Consider the following 21,733-nt stretch of genomic DNA (forward strand, 5'->3'; position numbering starts at 1 on the left):
TAGATAGGACAGAGGTAAGAGGGGGACGCTGAAGCTTTTTATGCCTCTGCTGATGAAGTCACCAGAGGTATTATTTGTTGAGTTGTCAGAATTAATTGCATGTGTAAGTTACTCACACTAAAAGTGTGTGTGTGTGTGTGTGTGTGTGTGTGTGTGTGTGTGTGTGTGTGTGTGTGTGTGTGTGTGTGTGTGTGTGTGTGTGTGTGACTGTGTAGGGGGTGACGCCATCATCCTTTGGGTAATGTGCTAGTGTACATACATGCACATAGTGTAGTGCTAGTGTACTCTAACATGAAAATTATGATATAACTAATTAACCCCTCAACCCCAAAAAAGTCAATTTTCGTTATAATATCTTCTTTATTAATCAGGGATGTGGGTATTAATCTGAGACTTTATTGAAAATATATTGAAAAAGCAAGTATGTTCACCCACCACCATTTCTACTATTATTGTTTCATCAACAATATTGCTGTATAACAAAGTAAAACTGGTATTAATCATGAAGGTTAGTGTGGTTCTCCGATGAAGGGTTAACGCCCGAAACATCAGCTTCTCCTCGATTCCCTTGGTTAGTGTACTTTGATCAATGTTTGTCAATTCCATCCATTGTATTATAACAGTGAGATAATATCCATTTATCAAACAATAACTAATCAATATTACAAGCATGAAAGGTTTCAATAAATCTAGTTTACAAGTCCAAACTATAATTTTTTTAAATTCATTGAAAATGACTGACATCACCAAATATCCATATAATCCTCATTCATCAGAATTTTCTTTAACATACATCATTGTAGCTTTTGTCATATTTTTAATCCTCATCAACCGAGATGATACCTACAATAAAAAAAGAGAAAACTCTGATGAAGTTCTGGATTTTAAAATGAAACTCTCAATAATCTTGTTTCAAATTAGAAACTTTAAAAAGTAAAACAATTGGAGACATAATATAACATCATGATGCTGCTCCTGTACCTCTTCAAAACAAAGCATCATTGCAATTTTTGCCATTTGGAAACAAAGTCCCAAAATATTCACCTTGCATTTAAGAACATTCGTAAAGGTGATATCTATTCACTTGATAATTACCAGAATCATTATATTTATCAGTTATAATTACTAGCAGAGTATTTGCCCAATTTTGCACTAAACGTGCGATAGTTGTATTTTATAATTAGTCTCAAATTAAATTGTTTGGTGTGCACATACATCTTTACAATTGAATCCAGCTTAAATTTCCCCCCAAAAAGTCACGGACTCATTTTAATTTTTTAAAAATGCAATCCTTGGAGTTTTGGTTACATTGAGACATATATGTACCATATATATATATATATATATATATATATATATATATATATATATATATATATATATATATATATATATATATATATATATATACATATATATATATATATATATATATATATATATATATATATATATATATATATATATACATATATATACATACACACTATAGAATGGTGATGATTGATGATGATGATTATGATGATTATGACGATGATGAGAGCTGACAGCAGTGCTCATATTATTATTGTTATTTCTGTAATTACTTATTGAAACAATTCCTGGGTTTTCAGTTACTTTGCTGATAAGTTTCTCCATCACATTTATCAATTTCAAATCATCCTTTTGTGGCAAAACGATTCAAGAGCAAAAACCAATCATGTAAGGAGGTAAAAGTAAGAACAAAAAGGCAAAAACACAAAAGTGAATTCATTTTATCATGAACCATGCTCAATATAGAGCGTTGGTGATGCTGAAGCAGGTTCTTAGCTACAACGTTAGAATCCTGGACAGATCGCCACTCTCACACAGCAAGTCAAGTCCAAATTTTTTAATTTATTCAGGGTGCCGGAGATCGCTTACCTACTTTTCGTGAAGGACACCATGGGATCTTAAACTTAACATCTACTAATAAATGTCAGCAGATGGGACGCCAGTTTAATGTTCACCCGCGAAACGGCACACAAACTGATGAATCACCTTGTATGTGAAACACCGGGATGACAGTTTATAGCTGGGTTGGGATTCAAACCCAGGCGAGACAGCTTGGAAGTGAGTTTGTGATGTCGAGCCATCCTGCCAACCCACCTGATTGTTTTAGCAAATTAGTGAAAATGCTCATGGAGTTTCAATGAATTGTGAGCTTCCACACATCTGATGGTTATTTATCCATAAAAAACGGCACTAACTCAAGATTTTCTTGTTGTACTTTTTCTCAAGATCCTTCTTCACGTCCTCCCACGTTATCTTCCTCCAGGAATCAGGAATATCTGCAGGTTTGGCTTTTGAGAGTTCAGCCAATTTCTCATTGAACTTGCACATGACCCACTTCCAGTAGGATGAGGCTTCCAGTGTAGTATCAGCTGGGATTGTCCACGAGGCGTAGTAATCGTTTACAGATCGATAATCCTTGTAGGGGTGCCATTGACCATCGGTATCACGGTTACGGAAAGAGCAATTTCCTGCCACACCAGTCGTACACACTTCACAGACAAGCTTCTCAGTTTCAAGAAAACGATAACTGTTTAATTCCCTTGGCTTGTGAAGCTCACAATGGTGCTCCGTGTGTTCAGGACCACCACTCTCACAGGGTTCACCACAAAATGGACACTGCTTCCCACAGAACCCAATGGACTTGAGGAGTTGCTCATTGGGTTGGAGGGGAAGTTTAGAAAGTATTTTGTTCACAGCATCACCTTCACAATGAGAAACTATTTCTTTCTGTTTGTGTTTGGCTTCAATAACAAGTTTCAGATCATTGGAAAAGTTTTGAACATTTTCATCACAGAGATTATATGATCCAAAAGTACTTCGATCAACAACCATCAAATCTGTCATCGAGTCACAAACCTCTGAGAGGAAACACTTGATGTCTGTGTTTGGTTTTTGTTCTGCTGTGGAAATGGAGTTCATTAATCTTTTTAAAATCTCTTTCATGATGTTTGATGTGATGTTGTTCAGGTTTGTTTCACCATTATTGTTACTGTTACAGAACTTCAGAACCTGCTTCTGTACCCAGTTTGTTGCATAGGTTTTATAATCACGAAAGTAGTTGTAGTAACTTTGTGCATTGTCTTTTTCCTTCAAATCAAGAAGCAAAGCAAGGTGTAAGTATTTTTGGGAAGAAAGTTCATGAGAAAGAAAACTTTCCTTCATCTTGGTCACTATTTCAGGACCAAGTCGATTGTCCATTAAAGACTCAATGGCTGGTTTGAGAAATGAGGAGAAAAATTCTTCAGCGAGTTCCTTACTTTTGGTTCTTGTGTAATAAACATCCAGGAACCGTTTCTCATACATGCTTTTTTGTTTGTTTAAGATGGTAAACGGATCGTTGTTGTGAAAATAGTCATCTTGCATTTTTTGAAATTTCTCTGCTGCACGAGCGATGATGTGCGTTGTGATATCCACCCTGAATGTGTCGGTGAAATTGATAATTTTTGATTCTCGTTCCAAATAATCTCTGATTCTTTGTAGTAGTTCATCACAGTATATGTCAGAGTAACATTTCCTCTGATTGATGATGATTGAGACATGTTGATCACAATCAGTGATTATACTATCAGCATAATCTTTCAGAAAGGATACTTCAGGTGTTTTCCCGAATATTGGCTTCATAAGTTGAGATGCAACAAGAATGTTTTTCCCTACCCGTTGCCATGTTGTCAAACATAAATGGGATTCTTGTGTCGTGAATTCTTTTTCTGGTTTCCACAAGTTCTTCCGGAGACGTTGAGCATCTTCAGGTTTGATGTTTGGCATGTGCCCAATCAGTTTGTGTTCCATTTCATTTTTAATTGGTACTCTTTGTGGATTTTCTAATCTCTCGAGATTCATCAGTGTGTTTTCCCACATTTCACTAAATTTCTCTTTCAACTCTTCTTCGTCTTCCATTCCTTGGTTGTTTGGACTTTTCTTACAAGCTTTAAGAAGATCATTAACCTCACCTTCAATCTTTGAGAAATAGCTTTTTTTAATGTCATCAGTTTTTCTTTGTTTTTTTCTGACATCAACCACGATTTCCAACTTTTGGAGTGATGATCGATTCACTTCCCCACAAAGTGAGTCAATTCCAATTTCAAATTCCTTTTTGAATTTCTCCACCAAATGTGTGTTTTTACCACAATCATCATTCTCAAAGTAATGATTCAGCTTTTCTTTTATTGTCGTTTTCTCTTTTACAATTTCCATGTTCAAGTCATGTTTTTGTTGTTGGAACAATTCATCCACATTGTCCATGTCTGCATTATTTAATTCATTTTCTTCTCTTTCAACAAACGAATAAATGTTTCTCTTGAAGCTCCATTGCCACTGGTTGTTATTCATGCACAGCTCATTATAAGCTTCAGCAACGAGACTATTCCTGAAGTTGAAAATGAAGTTTTCTGTTTTAACCGCTTTCCACATTTCTTCCAGCCAAGTGTTGAATTCTATCACAGTCATGGGGTTTCTCTTCACAAACTGGTCTAAAATGTGCTGTTTCAGTTCAAGAACCTGTGCACTGTACTCAGGGTTCACCGGAGCCATGGGGGGATTTCCGTACCAAAGGCCTGGGATGTACCAGTTGTTGTGATTTGGATCATAATCCAGTACATCAGAAAACTTGGAGTAGGTTGGATGTTTTTTCTCCATTTTAGCGGCCTGCTCTGTCATTGCATCTAACAGATCAATGAGATGTTTCTTGTCTCTCATGTTCTGGTCATGAGCCGAAACGGTTCCCGTGTTTTGGTGCACAAAGTGACAAATTGGCTTTTTCCCCACTTCTTTCATCCTGAGGAAAGCATGAACTGCTATTTGTAAAATATCCTTCATTTCTGTCATATTTTCCATTGCTAAGTTGATGATGGTGACATCACTCAGGCCAATCACAAGGGTCGCCAACTCATTGTCATGTTCATGACTGTCACAAATATCTGCCAGTTCTGGGGCTTTGAGTCCCTCAGTGTCCAAAATCATGATGAAGTCACATTTCAATTTCTCGTTTGCTTCACCTTCGACCCGTACAAGCTGCATGAAGGCTCCCCGGGTACAGCGACCACTGCTCACTGCAAACTGAACACCAAACATGGTGTTGAGGAGTGTGGACTTCCCGGTGCTTTGTACCCCCAGCACGGACACAACTGGAATTCTTGTTTCAGGCTTTATCAAAAAGGACAATTCTTCAAGTACGGCTTTTACCCACAGCAAAGGAATCCCCGAAACATCTCCATCAATGAGTTCTAGAGGATATCCATCAAACAACATCTGGGCAGCAAGTCGAGGAAAATCACGAAACTCTTCTGTACACTTCAATGATGATGCAGCTTCATACATTTGGGCCATTTCTCGGATAAGGTGCTCAAGTCCCAGTGAACTCTCAGAGATCGTTTTATCCAATTGTACAAGCTTCTTACGCTCAGATCCTTCATACAAACGTTTGTATTCCTCTCGTAGAGGATGAATAGTTTCCCTGCATTTCACTTCCAGCCCTTGTTTCATGGATTGAAGGAAGAATGCTCTTGAGAGATGATTGTGAGAATGTTCCTTAAACTCTTCCACAAATGCTTTCATGAGACTCGACAAGCCCTTTGTGTATTGATCGGTGCGTATTTTACTCTTTTGTTTCACAAGATGATCAATATATGTATCCAGATTCTCTTTTTGATGTTGATATGCTTTTGGTCGACTTTGTTCTTTGTCCAACTTTATCCACTTTTCCCAAAAACGTCCTTGGAGGTAAAGCTGATCTTTCTTGCACATTGCTGATGTTTTTCCATTTATTTCATTCAAAACTATTTGTGCAGATTTGTCTCCATTCCGTGAGTCATCATCATCTTCATCAATACAGATGAAACATTTTCTTGCCTCTTCTGCTACTTGTTCGAGGGACATTTTCCCTTTACACAAAGCCTTCTTCATAAAGGTTCGAAGCTTCCCAAGTAATTCTGCATTGTTCATGTTTGACTTCAAAATCAATGTGCAATCTTCATTTATCTTCCCTTCATTCCAGAGTTTTCGTATAAAACGCTGGGTATTTTCAGAGCCTTGTTCCACCATCTTGATGATAACGTGCGTTCCTTTCTCTGGTGAACATGTTGAGGAAAGTACATCGTACCCTTTTTCTGTGATGTTTTCAACAAAGAAAAATACTGCAGTTGAGACTTGGGTGAGGAACTGAATGTGGCTGTGTGGTTGTTCTGTGACGTCACCACGCATGTTCATCACTGTAAATGGTTCAGGGAAGTGGTCAGTGTACTTACCACGTGGGAGGTACCAAGATACCTCAATCATACCCTCCGATATTTTTCGGGGACAATTTCCACCATCTATGTCACGATGAAGGAATATGTCATGATTTCCATCAGTGAGAGCCTCATTGATGGTTTTTGACTTTGATAAGCTGCACTGACCGAGTCGAACGAAGGAGATGATTGTTAAAGAATGAACTGCCATGCAGTCCTCGATGAATCCTTTTCCTGGACCTGAATGTTGTCGCCATTCTTTGGTGATTGATCGTAATCCGTGGAGAAGTAGAATGTGTTTTTGGTTGATTACATCGGGAATAACAAAAGGGAGAGCAAACTGGCACATGGACATCTTCCTGAGCAGCTCCTGCTGGAGAAAAGGATCCGAACACAGGAACACAGCGTTGATCACATCCAAGGGGTTCACTGCTATCTCAGCGATTTCTTCTTCTAAGGAAACAAAATCATCAAAATCGAGGCATTCAGAGGAAGCACAACTTTCCCCTTTGTTTGATTTCTGAAAAGTTGTTTTTCTGGCTTTTGAGTTGTTCATCAGCAATTTGTTCAAAAAGTATAATGGAAGATCTTCCAGTTTTTGTGGATTTTCTTCCTTCATCGACTTGATTGTTGTGAATTCACAAATGGAGAGTTTTTTGTGCAAACAATCTTTCAGTGAAAGTTTCTCCAGGAAATCTTCACCAGGAAACTTGTTCTTCTCATTGTGGGGCCTGCAATGCAAACAAAATAGATTATCCAGGATTGTGATTTTGTAGAGATAAATGCAACAACAAAGACAGTCATGTGCCATTTAATCATGTTGTTACATGATAACTGGTGAACGACTGAAGAGATTTCAAACAAACTCAGCACAACTATGGACTGTAACACAAGGATGATCTGATTCAACAAGTCATGTGCCCTAACTCCAACTCGATTTAGAAGCATCTGATGTCATCTCTCTCTCATAACTTTTAATTTTCAATTTCACCTTTAAATGAGATCAAACGTTCGTGGATTCACCTCTAACATGGAAGGATATATACCCATTGACATATTCATGTCAAATTTTATTTCCTCGTTTCATTTTCTTCTTTCCAGGACCGAGGCCCGAGAAAGTAATGGAGGGGAAATGCCCCTAAACTGAGAGTAGATTACCATGACAATAGTTGGATGGACTTGGCAAGAAAATTAATAAACCAATGTCACCCGCAGGGTGACCCGTATCTTGCCAAAAGGTGAGCATGTGTGACTTCTTTAAGGTCACACTGAGGTGAACAGAGCTGCTATCCACCAGGAGCGACTCCTTGAGGAATATCTGCCTACGAGAGATTCCGATGAAAATCGTTCTAGAGTAACCATGAAAAATATGCGTTTGCCTCATAACGTCACCAAATGACGTCATAATGTCTCAAGCTTGACATATCAAGAAAGCACTCATCGAGGTGTTCAATTTGAGGTACTACACGATATGGTTCCTAAAACTTGAAAATTTGACGTTGGGGTCAAATATGTTTGACCTCAGATGCTAACCATGAAGGTCAAGGCCAATCGCCACCAAAAATTAATCAGTTGAGCGCCAGACCATGAACTATATTCCCATGAAGTTTGAAGACGATCCGATCAAAATTACTCAAAAAATAAGGGTTTCGTCGACTCTCCTGATTTGCGACAGTGACCTAGACCTTTGACCTTGACCTTCAAAATTTTTATGCGCTGAAAGGGACCTCTATAGGACTCTGATATGCGAAGTTACAAAAATTTCCAATGATAACTGTGCTCTGCAGAGAGCCTAGTGTTGGCACAGTGGTTAGGGCAGTGGCTTGGGATCCAAAAGGTCCTGAGTTCAAGCCCCGTTGGGCCACTGAATTAATACACCAGGGGGTTGACTCAGCCTGTCATCCTTCTGAGGTTGGCAAAATGAGTACCAGTATACTGGGCCGGTGTATACCCCGGTTAAAATAGGTGTACCATATCCCTGTGTCGTAAGAGGCGACCAGGGTTGCGTCAGGAAGGGAATCCGGCGTAAAACATGTGCCAAATCACTATGCGGATCATACGGATGATCCGCTGTGGCGACCCCTAACAGGAGCAGCCGAAAGAAGAAGAGGAGAACTGTGCTCAGCAGAGTGATTTATACGTGATTACCGACAAAAAAAACATATGAAGGTCAAGGCCAATCGCCACCAAAAATTAATCAGCTGAGCGCCAGACCATGAACTATATTCCCATGAAGTATGAAGACGATCCGATCAAAATTACTCAAAAAATAAGGGTTTTGTCGACTCCCCTGATTTGCGACAAAGTGACCTTGACCTTTGACCTTCAAAATTTTATGCGCTGAAAGGGACCTCTATGGGACTCTGATATGCGAAGTTACAAAAATTTCCAATGACAACTGTGCTCTGCAGAGTGATTTATACGTGATTACAGACCAAAAAAAAACAAACAAACAAACAAACAAACAAAAAAAACCATATGAAGGTCAAGGCCAATCGCCACCAAAAATTAATCAGCTGAGCGCCAGACCATGAACTATATTCCCATGAAGTTTGAAGACGATCCCATCAAAATTACTCAAAAAATAAGGGTATCGTCGACTCCCCTGATTTGCGCCAAAGTGACCTTGACCTTTGACCTTGACCTTCAAAATTTTGTGCACTGAAAGGGACCTCTATAGGCCTCTGATATGCGAAGTTACAAAAATTTCCGATGATAACTGTGCTCTGCAGAATTTTTTATACGTGATTACAGACAAAAAAACAACAAAAAAAAACATACAAGCTGACTAACATATCTTGCAAAACTTCGTTTTGGCAAGATAATGAACCACAAAAGAGGAGAGAGAGACAGAGAGAGACAGAGAGAGACAGAGACAGAGACACAGAGAGACAGAGAGACAGAGACAGAGACACAGAGACACAGAGACACAGAGAGACAGAGAGACAGAGAGACAGAGACACAGAGACACAGAGACACAGAGAGACAGAGAGACAGAGAGACAGAAAGAGACAGAGAGACAGAGAGACAGAGAGACAGAGAGACAGAGAGACAGAGAGACAGAGAGACAGAGAGACAGAAAGAGACAGAGAGACAGAAAGAGACAGAGAGACAGAAAGACAGAGAGACAGAAAGACAGAGAGAGAAAGACAGAGACAGAAAGACAGAGACAGAAAGACAGAGACAGAAAGACAGAGACAGAAAGACAGAGAGAGAAAGACAGAGAGAGACAGAGAGAGAAAGACAGAGAGAGACAGAGAGAGAAAGACAGAGAGAGACAGAGAGAGAAAGACAGAGAGAGACAGAGAGAGAAAGACAGAGAGAGACAGAGAGAGACAGAGAGAGACAGAGAGAGAGACAGAGACAGAAAGACAGAGAGAGACAGAGACAGAAAGACAGAGAGAGACAGAGACAGAAAGACAGAGAGAGACAGAGACAGAAAGACAGAGAGAGACAGAGACAGAAAGACAGAGAGAGACAGAGACAGAAAGACAGAGAGAGACAGAGAGAGAAAGACAGAGAGAGACAGAGAGAGAAAGACAGAGAGAGACAGAGAGAGAAAGACAGAGAGAGACAGAGACAGAAAGACAGAGAGAGACAGAGACAGAAAGACAGAGAGAGACAGAGAGAGAAAGACAGAGAGAGACAGAGACAGAAAGACAGAGAGAGACAGAGACAGAAAGACAGAGAGAGACAGAGACAGAAAGACAGAGAGAGACAGAGAGAGAAAGACAGAGAGAGACAGAGAGAGAAAGACAGAGAGAGACAGAGACAGAAAGACAGAGAGAGAGACAGAGAGAGAAAGACAGAGAGAGACAGAGAGAGAAAGACAGAGAGAGACAGAGAGAGAAAGACAGAGAGAGACAGAGAGAGAGAGAGACAGAGAGAGACAGAGAGAGAAAGACAGAGAGAGACAGAGAGAGAAAGACAGAGAGAGACAGAGAGAGAAAGACAGAGAGAGACAGAGAGAGAAAGACAGAGAGAGACAGAGAGAGAAAGACAGAGAGAGACAGAGAGAGAAAGACAGAGAGAGACAGAGAGAGAAAGACAGAGAGAGACAGAGACAGAAAGACAGAGAGAGACAGAGACAGAAAGACAGAGAGAGACAGAGACAGAAAGACAGAGAGAGACAGAGACAGAAAGACAGAGAGAGACAGAGAGAGAAAGACAGAGAGAGACAGAGAGAGAAAGACAGAGAGAGACAGAGAGAGAAAGACAGAGAGAGACAGAGAGAGAAAGACAGAGAGAGACAGAGAGAGAAAGACAGAGAGAGACAGAGAGAGAAAGACAGAGAGAGACAGAGAGAGAAAGACAGAGAGAGACAGAGAGAGAAAGACAGAGAGAGACAGAGACAGAAAGACACAGAGAGACAGAAAGACACAGAGAGACAGAAAGACACAGAGAGACAGAGACACAGGGAGACAGAGACACAGGGAGACAGAGACACAGGGAGACAGAGACACAGGGAGACAGAGACACAGGGAGACAGAGACACAGGGAGACAGAGACACAGAGAGACAGAGACACAGAGAGACAGAGACACAGAGAGACAGAGACACAGAGAGACAGAGACACAGAGAGACAGAGACACAGAGAGACAGAGACACAGAGAGACAGAGAGACAGAGACACAGAGACACAGAGAGACAGAGACACAGAGAGACAGAGACACAGAGAGACAGAGACACAGAGAGACAGAGAGACAGAGAGACAGAGAGACAGAGACACAGAGACACAGAGACACAGAGAGACAGAGAGACAGAGACACAGAGACACAGAGAGACAGAGACACAGAGAGACAGAGAGACAGAGACACAGAGACACAGACACAGAGACAGAGACACAGAGACAGAGACACAGAGAGACAGAGACACAGAGAGACAGAGAGACAGAGACACAGAGAGACAGAGACACAGAGACACAGAGACACAGAGAGACAGAGACACAGAGAGACAGAGACACAGAGACACAGAGAGACAGAGAGACACAGAGACACAGAGACACAGAGACACAGAGACACAGAGACACAGAGACACAGAGACACAGAGACACAGAGACACAGAGAGACAGAGACACAGAGAGACAGAGACACAGAGAGACAGAGACACAGAGACACAGAGACACAGAGACACAGAGACACAGAGAGACAGAGACACAGAGAGACAGAGACACAGAGACACAGAGAGACAGAGACACAGAGACACAGAGACACAGAGACACAGAGACACAGGGAGACAGAGACACAGGGAGACAGAGACACAGGGACACAGAGACACAGGGAGACAGAGACACAGGGAGACAGAGACACAGGGAGACAGAGACACAGAGAGACAGAGACACAGAGAGACAGAGACACAGAGAGACAGAGACACAGAGAGACAGAGACACAGAGAGACAGAGACACAGAGAGACAGAGAGACAGAGACACAGAGACACAGAGAGACAGAGACACAGAGAGACAGAGACACAGAGAGACAGAGACACAGAGAGACAGAGAGACAGAGACACAGAGAGACAGAGACACAGAGACACAGAGACACAGAGAGACAGAGAGACAGAGACACAGAGACACAGAGAGACAGAGACACAGAGAGACAGAGAGACAGAGACACAGAGACACAGACACAGAGACAGAGACACAGAGACAGAGACACAGAGAGACAGAGACACAGAGAGACAGAGAGACAGAGAGACAGAGACACAGAGACACAGAGACACAGAGAGACAGAGACACAGAGAGACAGAGACACAGAGACACAGAGAGACAGAGAGACAGAGAGACACAGAGACACAGAGACACAGAGACACAGAGACACAGAGACACAGAGACACAGAGACACAGAGACACAGAGACACAGAGAGACAGAGACACAGAGAGACAGAGACACAGAGAGACAGAGACACAGAGAGACAGAGACACAGAGACACAGAGAGACACAGAGAGACACAGAGACACAGAGAGACACAGAGACACAGAGAGACAGAGACACAGAGACACAGATAGACAGAGACACAGAGACACAGAGACACAGAGAGACACAGAGAGGCACAGAGAGCCACAGAGAGACACAGAGACACAGAGACACAGAGAGACGCAGAGACACGGAGACACAGAGACACAGAGGCACAGAGACGCAGAGACACAGAGACACAGAGACACACAGAGACACAGGGAGACACAGAGACACACAGAGACACAGAGACACAGGGACACAGAGAGACACAGAGAGACACAGAGACACAGAGACACAGAGAGACACAGAGACACAGAGACACAGAGAGACACAGAGACACAGAGACACAGAGAGACACAGAGACACAGAGACACAGAGACACAGAGAGACACAGAGACACAGAGACACAGAGACACAGAGACACAGAGACACAGAGACACAGAGACACAGAGAGAGAGACACAGAGACACAGAGAGAGAGACACAGAGAGAGAGAGAGAGAGAGAGAGAGAGAGAGAGAGAGAGAGAGAGAGAGAGAGAGAGAGAGAGAGAGAGAGAGAGAGAGAGAGAGAGAGAGAGAGTCAGTCACCTGCTAATAAGAGGGTTAATGGGGTAGAAAAGATCATATATAAAGATGGGCAATGACATCAGATGGTGGTAACCCTTGCTGGTGGTACCCCTTGTCGCTGTGTACACTTTCTGCGGGTCCTCCATGGGCCTCCATCTGACCATCCCCCAGGCAGATTCCTGGCCCATCCCCATATCCTCGAGATGCCGATCAACTTGCTGCAACCATGAGGCACGTGGTTGGCCCATTGGCCTCCTCCACTCACAAAGCTCCCTTGCTGAGAGAATCTGGTAATCAGGATCAGCATCAGAAAAACGAGCCACATGTCCATACAGCTGCAGCTGACGCTCACAGACTATATGGATAACAAATCTCATCTGAGTCTCCATCAGCAACCACTCATTTGACACAAAGTCTAACCAGCGACAGCAAAGGATTCTCTGAAGAGACATGGCACCGAAGGAGTTAGTTTCCATCTGAGATAGTCAGATCCTTGGTCAGGGTCCAAGTCTTACATCTGTGGATCAAGACTGGAAGCACCAATGACTTAAAGACTCAGACTTTCGTCCTCCTGCTAGGTACCGACAGTGCCACACCACATGATCCAGTGAATCCATGACTCCCTAGACCTGACCCAGACGTCTATTGACCTCTGGCTCACAATGATGCAGAGACATGAATATCACTGCCAAGGTATGTGAATCTCTCCATGACCTCAAAATCCTCACCACAAACAGGTACAGGCAAGATAGCAGCATCCAAGATGCCGTTGAAAGCCTGTATCTTACTTTTGACCGAAGAAACCCGTAATCCCAGTGGCTCCAACTCCTCATCCAGCACCTCAATGGCCCCCTTAAGTATATCCAGCATCTCCACAAGGATGACTGAATTATCTGCGAAATCAAGGTCAGATAACTTGACATTCCCAAACGATGCACCGCAGCTTAATCTTTTTTTAGTATACATTTGTCGAGGCTTGTACGAGAGCTAACACACAATGCACAACAAGGGGGGGGGCAGGAGACAAGAGGGTGGGAGAGGTAAGGACAAAACAGTGGGGAACAGAGACATCAGAAGATCTGTGGAAGGGAGAGGGATGGGGTGGGGAACACAGGGGAAACAAGATGAACATTACAAGGACTTTCAGGAAGGAAAGCAGGGAATTTGAAGGAGGTGTGTTTGGGGTGGATTGACGGGGGCAGAAAAGATCGAGGATTTGAATGGGGGAAGATAAGAGGTGGTAGTGAACAGCTGTTTTGAAGGCCTGGTGGGAAGAATGGGATTGAATAGAGTGAGGGAGTTTATTCCAAAGGCGGGAAAAGGGAGTAATGAAAGAGTGAAGGTGAGCAGTGATTTTGCTAGTTTTACCAGAAGGGGGTGGCTGGCAGACCTTGAGCGCTCTGTGGAAATATGGGGGGGGGGGATATCGTGGACAAAGCAGTGGGGGCGAGAACAGAGAGGAGACGATAGAAGACAGAAAGACCACCGACCAGCCTGCGGTGAGAGAATGAGAGGCCCAAAGACAGCCTCATCTAGGGAGATACCAATGATTCTAAATGCCTAGGTTTCCACAGCGTGAAGCCGAGAAAGGTGAGAGGTAGGAGCGCCAGCCTAGAGGGGAGAGCTGTATTCCATCAGGCTACGGACAAAAGCTTTTATGTGGTCAGGAGCTCAGGTGGGCCGAGGAAGGACTTTTCTCGACAGAGGATGCCCAGTCGGAAACTAGCTTTGGAGGCCAGCTTGGAAATGTGCTTTCCCAGGAAAGTTCATGGCAGATAGTGAGACCCAGAAGCTTGAATGAAAGGACTTCAAGAGAAAAAACGTCTTCAAGACTTGTTGAAAAAGTAGCTTGGGGTTTTTTTTTTTTCCAGACGGTCGTTTTGCAGAGAGATTTGTCAGGATTGAAAGACATGTTCCACGTGTTGGACCAGATTGTGATTTTATCCAGATCTGCAGAGAGTGAAAAAGCTGCTGCTTGCCGGTCTGAGGGATGACAGATGGTACGACAGAGGGTGGAGTCATCAGCAAAGAGATAAAGAGGATTATCTGCAGAGTCGGAGAGATCATTGATGAAAACAACAAAAAGAACAGGGCCCAGAACGCTACCTTGAGGAACTCCAGCCTGGTGTTACCTTCATGGGGGTGGGGGTTTTTTAACCTCAACTTTTTTTACCTCAAGTTTTTAATACCTCAACTCCCTGATTGCATCGGTTTTGCGGAGGTGGCTGTGGTTCTCAAGATGGGTTTCTTTCTGCCTTATTTTTTTGTTTTGTTTTGTTTTCGATCCTTCTGCTGCAGGACCTTCCTTCCCCTTCTCTTTCTATTCTCTTTTTGAGGCCTCCACATTATCTCATGCGGCGGTACAGTGTGGATTTTGAAGAGGGGAAAGTGGAGTAAAGAAGAAGTGATAGCCGTGGCGGCTGGCAGAAAGGCAAGTGCGAGGAGTGAGGGAGAGGAAAAAAGGCGGGAAATGATCAGAGGACACGCGTATAGCCTGTGTGATGAGTGGTCTGGCATGTGTGATGAGAGACCTAGCCTGTGCAACCTCGTTGAGGATTGGAGCGATCTCTCCGAGGGCCGCCTGTTGGAGGTACCATCTGTGTTGAAGACACTGAAGCAGAGGAGAGCCTCATTGGGAGACGGTCCGAGGGTGTGGAGCAGAAGTTTCCTCCTCCTGGGTGTCATCTGAGCCGACCTGAAGCAACGTGTGGCTTCAAAGTGTTGCAGGAATTGCTCCGGTTCGTTTGTTGGCGAAGTTTGAGAACCCTTCCAGAGAGGGAGGGGTGGCCATGAAGTATCAGCCTTGTAGCCTGTGGCTGGGGCGAGGCTTTTGGAACATCAACACAAACATGCCTGAATTCTTCTTCTTCTTCCCCCACCCCCACCTTTCTCCTTTACACATTATTTTCTTTACATCTTGGCAAATATTATTTTTTTATTTTGCTCCCCCCCCCACTTCCCCCACAGGGATTAGATGGGGACATTTGTAGGGGTGTCTGATTGTTGTGTCTGTCTTGTCACTTGTCTGTCATCATTTAATTAATTGTTTCTTTACCTCCACCAGTATGTGAAATTTTCCTGTTATTTTTTTATGCTTGATTGACTTGTACATCCCACAGTTGTCATCCTTCCGAGGTCGGCGAAATGAGTACCAGTTCCAGTGTGTGTACTGGTAGAGGGGCACTGCATCAGCGACACAGTCGCGCTTCAAGAAATGATAGCTACCCCAGCAGCGAAGCTGCCATATGACCACCACCACCACCATCCCACAGCTTGGTTTATCCTGAGGAAAGGATCTGCATTAATTTCTGAACTGGAATCGTATTGGTGGACCGGTATACATTCGCATTCTGTGTATCTCTGGGGTTACGCAAGCATGTGGACAATATCGCTCGGTCATTTTCGGCTGCTCAGACAGCGCGACCATTTAACGGAAATACGTATTGACCTCCCGAGTACGTCAATTAGGACATCTGGAGCAATAGGCTGTTCCCCGAGCCCTCTACCGAAGGGCTAGGTCATAACACTGGACAGAAAGAGAGGATGAGAGAACTCCATTAAGGGCCACATGTTGATTGCGACAGGAGAGGAAGTCTGCAAGTCATGAGTGGAGATGGCTTTGGATACCATAGGAAGAGAGTTTGGTGAGCAGGGCAGGGTGCCAGACCGTATCGGAGGCACGTGATATGTCTCGGGAGATGTCTTGTGAATGTTACCAGCAATAATTCACATGCACGATGTATTTGGCTACAAATGCACATGAAAAATAGTCAAGAAGCTATAAACGTAAAACAAAAACTGCAATTATTCACTGAAACATAATATTGCACTGACTTTCGACAAAGGCTATGCTTTTAAGAATACCTGACTTTTACATGAGTAGATATGACTTCTTTGTTTGTTTGCAGCACAAGGCTGTGGTGTAGCATGATTGGCTGTGGGCAAGGCTGTACCCCTGATGCAATGCCTCCTGCTAATTAGGGCAGGAATTTGTAATTTGGCCTGGTGCCAGCAATAGCTCGCCTATTCTTTGCAAAGGACACCGTTGGATCTTTAGTGTCATCCAGTGAATTCTGGCAGATGGGACACCTCTTTAACGTCCATTCTAGGAACGGCACACACATTGATGAATCACCCTGCCTGTGAAACATTGGGACAACAGTTTATGAACCCAGGCTGGATAGCGAAGAGGTGAGTGAGCATACCTCTAGGCCAATTTTTCAGCCCAATAGATATGACTGCTATAACAGGTTTAACATGTGTGCCCATGAGCTGAATAAGTGGCAATGGCAGTAATTTTCATTTTTTCATGATGTAAACGGCTTTACATTATCAATTTTGGAGTTCGGAAAAGTGTATTATGGGGACAGGATAACAATTTCTCTAACATATAAATAAGCAAGATTTGCAGTAATATTTTGCCAATTTTTATAACTTCACCAACAGTCGAGGTCAATTTTCCAAAAATCTTAATCCCGAAGGCAAATGGTGTTAATTTATGGCATACAAACTATTTAGGGGTATCGAGGGGTGCTGAACTCAAATCTGATGTATACCAAGCTCAAAAATGGCCGATAATGCCTTAAAATTGAGAAATCCAAGATGGCCGCCAATGACGGGCTGGAATGTATTTATGTTCATATCTTTTTGACTAAACAAGGTAGAAACTTGAATGAAATGTTCCTTTGGAAGTTTTTCATATATGGGGAATCCAATGCCATATTCAGTTTTGATAAAAAATGTGAAGAAACTGATTGAAAGTCATATTTATTGCAAAAATTGTATTTTTTGAAGATGTATAATTCGTCGACCAGATAACATCCACAAGCGCCATCCCTCTCCCTCCCCACCAGGAACACAGACCACCCATTTTTTAAAGCCCAGAGGCACTATGTATGATTTAAATGTTAGCAGGAAACATATTAGGGATGTAATACCCATTTTGGCTTAGCAAAGTAAAGTACCCCCAAATAACACTGACGCGCTTCGACGTAAACCAACATTTGACAAGCAATTTGTTTATTTGCAACACGAGAACAATGACAAGAATTTTGGATTTAATCGTGCATGAATTGCATGAGTTTATCATATTTGCTGTCAGAGCGTTATATACAGTCCTTCATTGTGTGTACAGGTAGATGTGCACACATTAACTTATTTCCGGTCGTCATGACTGTTCCGGCAGTTGTCGCCAAGTTTCCTGCAGTTGCATGCCTTGATGCATTTCATGCGAATTTTCCTGCAGCTGCAACGTTGGCTGAGGCACCCCTTCGTACAACCACATGAGGTGATCTCCCTGCATGCTTTCGGGATAGGTGGCAGAGAGAGTAGCCATGGTACTAACTGACCGTCCAGGTGCATCCATCCCATTTCGGTCACTGGAGGAAGAGCAGGATATGGTGAGTGTGCTTGGTTCCAGACACTTGCTTGATGGTGTGAACGCATGATGTGAAACTTTGCTGCATCTGAGGTTGGTGGCAGAGTCTCATGTGCACGACCGATACAAAATAACTTGACTCGTGCTTTGTTGCATGTATCGACCTCCGGCACACCATATATCTTACAGATGAATTTCTCTGTTGATATAGCTATGTTTTCGGTGAGAGGGCCCTTGCCTAGGCCAATCAGATCAGTATGATGTTGCTGGAACACCTGCCAGGCTGTTTTCTTTCCGTGGCAACTGAACTGAGACACACTATCACAGCCGGTTACTGCATGGAAGGCAAGTAGTGTGTCCACTTGACCAGCAGATAGCAACATGCGAATTTCATGTACTGGGAAATACTTAGGAGCCTTCGATGTCCCAGCTTTCATGTAGAGACGTGTACATTTCATTCTGTCATAGTGTGCTCGAAGTAGAAGAAGCACGTCTGTATCACGTACTGACACAACTATCATTTCCATATCAGCATGGATGCAGTGCAAAATCAGCCGGGTATCAGCTTATTCGTGGTCAGCCCTCAGAGAGAGAGGAGACTTCGAGATCTGGATCAGATGACTTGACAGTGGTCGCTTCGGCGAACACCCCCTGCTACTACAACTACTGGTCCATCTCTCAGGCTGTGTTCAATCAGATGGTTTGAAAGTAGTAAAGCGAGATCTGCTTTATTTTCCTCGAGTGCCATAAAGCTAGACCAGTCTGATTGGAGAGGAACTGATGGCTCGCTGTCTATTTGACGACATACCGGTCGGTGGCGCTGCTTACGTTTCGTCCTGGTACCTGCTTTGATTGATTCGCCTTGATACATGTCGAAGACAATGTCGATCCTCTGGTATTTTGCTCCCATCTTGAACACATTGTTAGCAAATGTGTTGGCATAGTCACCAAACGTTCTAATGTCAGGCGGCTTTACGAGTGCCATCACGAGTGCTTGGCCATCAATGAGCAAGCAGCTGAGTTCATCGAGTGTAACATTTGCAGGAGTTTGGACTTGTTGCATCAGTATGTTTGCTAACACAGACTTGTTGGTGGAATGTAGACTACAACTTGTTGTGGCCAAGGATAGTGGGACGGTCATGAGTTCATGCTTGAGGATGTTTTCTAGGTTTACCTCGCGCCCTGCTCTATAAGCTGTTATGAGCCTTTGTAGAATGTTCCTGTTCACTTTGATAGTGTTTTGCTTGCCCTTGGAAAGTAGCACGACTTCGTACAAAGAGGAATATGTCTTGGCATATGTCAACCTGCTTGTAGATCTTATCTGGTCGACGAATTATTCATCTTGAATCAGTTTCTTCACATTATATATCAAAACTGAATATGGCATTGGATTCCCCATATATGAAAAACTTCCAAAGGAACATTTCATTCAAGTTTCTACCTTGCTTAGTCAAAAAGATATGAACATAAATACATTTCAGCCCGTCGTTGGCAGCCATCTTGGATTTCTCAATTTTAAGGCATTATCGGCCATTTTTGAGCTTTGTATACATTAGATTTGAGTTCAGCACCCCTCGATACCCCTAAATAGTTTGTATGCCATAAGTTAACACCATTTGCCTTCAGCACTTTAAATATCCACATTTTCACAAATTTTGCCTCATCTATGATTAAATGATTCAAAATTTTAAATTAAATGATTTAAAATTAAAAAAATTAAATGATTAAAAAAAATAATTAAATGATTCAAAAAGACCTGATTTTGAATCATTTTAACACTCTTCTGAATCACAGTACACACCCACCTTTCTTTATCTGATCTTTTTGATTTATCTCTTGTCTGTCCCTTAGGTATTTTTGGCACTTCCCTGTCAGTTGAAATGTCCTCATACTCATCATTCATCACCTCTTGTGCCTCTTCTCCGTCATGCTGCGTTTTAGGCTGATTTCCATGTTTCCAGGATTGTTCAGGTCCTTTTCTTTGCTGCTCTACATGTCCCTGCCTTTGAGGCTGGTCTTTCTGATGTCCATGATCATGCTTCCCATGTTGCTGTTGCTGTTGGGACAGAAGATTTTGTCCTTCTTTATGCCCTTCCTGATGGACTACTCTGTGTTCTCCTTCTCCTTCTCCTTCTTCCCCTTCGTTCATATGCAGCTCATGGCTGCGGTTAGCAACATGTTGTGGCGATATAGCTGTGTTGCCAAGAAAATGGCTGATGGATGTTGGAGCAGGGAATGGTGTGTCATTGATAGCTCGCCTACTCAGGTCTTCAACTGGAATATGCCATTTATCTTTCTTTTGTTGATCTTCCTGACATTTCCACTTTCCTTCAGTTTGGTGCTCCCCTTGTTCCTGCTCTTGAGGCTGATCTTGAATATCCTCTCCATCCTCCCTGGGTTTCTTTCCTTTCCAATGCTCTTGTTTCCACTTTTTATGTCCAAGTTGCTGTTCCATAAGTTGCTGCCTCGGAAGTGTGTAGCAGAAACTCAGGAGAATGAAGCACATAATTGAGATCAGCAATAGGAATGGACATGTGATCTGGCTCAGGGTCGGCCATTATGATAGCTGTTGGAGCAACCCGCTGGGATCCACATCAGCCTGTCAGGACTATCATGTTTTTTTTGGTGGAGAAATAAAGAAAGACAAAAACAGGACAAACACAAGAAAAATACACAAAGCATTTTAAAATTAATTAAAATTAATCAGTATTCCTACTTTATAAATTTAAAGATAATGCAGGATGTTCTCTCCTCAATGCTGCACCCTTGAATTCCTCAGACTTCAGAACATCAAATTTTTTATAACCTTCAATTGGTTGAGCATCCATTCTGCAAGAATGCCAAGATTTCTTACACGTGAATCATTTATTTTCTACCTTTGAGTACGATGTCTAAGGCAGTTGTTTGAGTTTTCATTCAGTGCAATGCAGTATTCTTGATGATGCTGCCCACGCTGTTGATCTAAGAAATAAAAATACACAAGTGAAGGCATCATATTTTTGGAGCAGAATCCAATAAAACCTCAGTGACAAAACAAATCCATACATTTATTCAAAACAAAGAAAGCTCGACATCTACAAACATTAATTTTGTTGCAACCAATCATTTTCACACAAGTATTGTTATGTTTATGGCGTCAGAGCATCAGATACAGTGCCTATATAAAGTCTACACCCCCTCTCAAAATTTTCACCTTTTGTTGCCTCATAGCCTGGAATTCAATTGCATTAAACCAGACTTTTTCTTCTTTTATTTACACATCGTCACCCATAACTTCCAAGTGAAAAACAAATCATACAAATTTCAGAAAATTTAATTAAAAATACAAAGCTAGAATGTCTTGGTTGTATAAGTATGCAACCCCTTATAATAGCAATTCTAAACGAGAAGAGCACTCGGTAGAGAATCACCCTATCAAACGAGTTACATTTGTTCATCATGCCTGTTGTTTTTTGTCTTTTATAACAACTTTAAAAACAGTAATCTGACATATTTGTGTCACACGATATTTCAAAAACCGTTGAACATTTAGCGTTCATATTGCAGATATCTATTCCTCATGAAATTATCCCAACCTGA

The 21,733-nt window shown here is 42.5% G+C and overlaps 1 protein-coding gene across 6 annotated transcripts in view; it reads right to left on the reverse strand.

Annotated features, from left to right (window-relative positions):
• Nucleotides 1-1,443: 1,443 nt before the first annotated feature.
• LOC147016498 (interferon-induced very large GTPase 1-like) overlaps nt 1,444-21,733 on the reverse strand; it is a 55,479-nt gene continuing 35,189 nt past the window's right edge. For 3 of the 6 annotated variants that reach the window (XM_085845200.1, XM_085845202.1, XM_085845201.1), the window contains exons 3-4: nt 21,031-21,115; nt 1,444-6,988 (exon numbers count right to left, since the gene is read on the reverse strand). In XM_085845200.1, the coding sequence (XP_085701326.1) occupies nt 2,224-6,988; nt 21,031-21,115 (4,850 nt within the window). In that variant the 3' untranslated portion in view covers nt 1,444-2,223. Of the gene's footprint in view, nt 6,989-19,959; nt 20,672-21,030; nt 21,116-21,733 lie in introns of those variants that run through there. The other 3 variants (XM_085845203.1, XM_085845205.1, XM_085845199.1) reach the window with 2 other exon arrangements.

This window comes from Eptatretus burgeri, chromosome 11 (genome assembly GCF_056783735.1).
Source record: "Eptatretus burgeri isolate ZD-2024b chromosome 11, Ebu_testis_v1, whole genome shotgun sequence".
Taxonomy (NCBI): domain Eukaryota; kingdom Metazoa; phylum Chordata; class Myxini; order Myxiniformes; family Myxinidae; genus Eptatretus; species Eptatretus burgeri.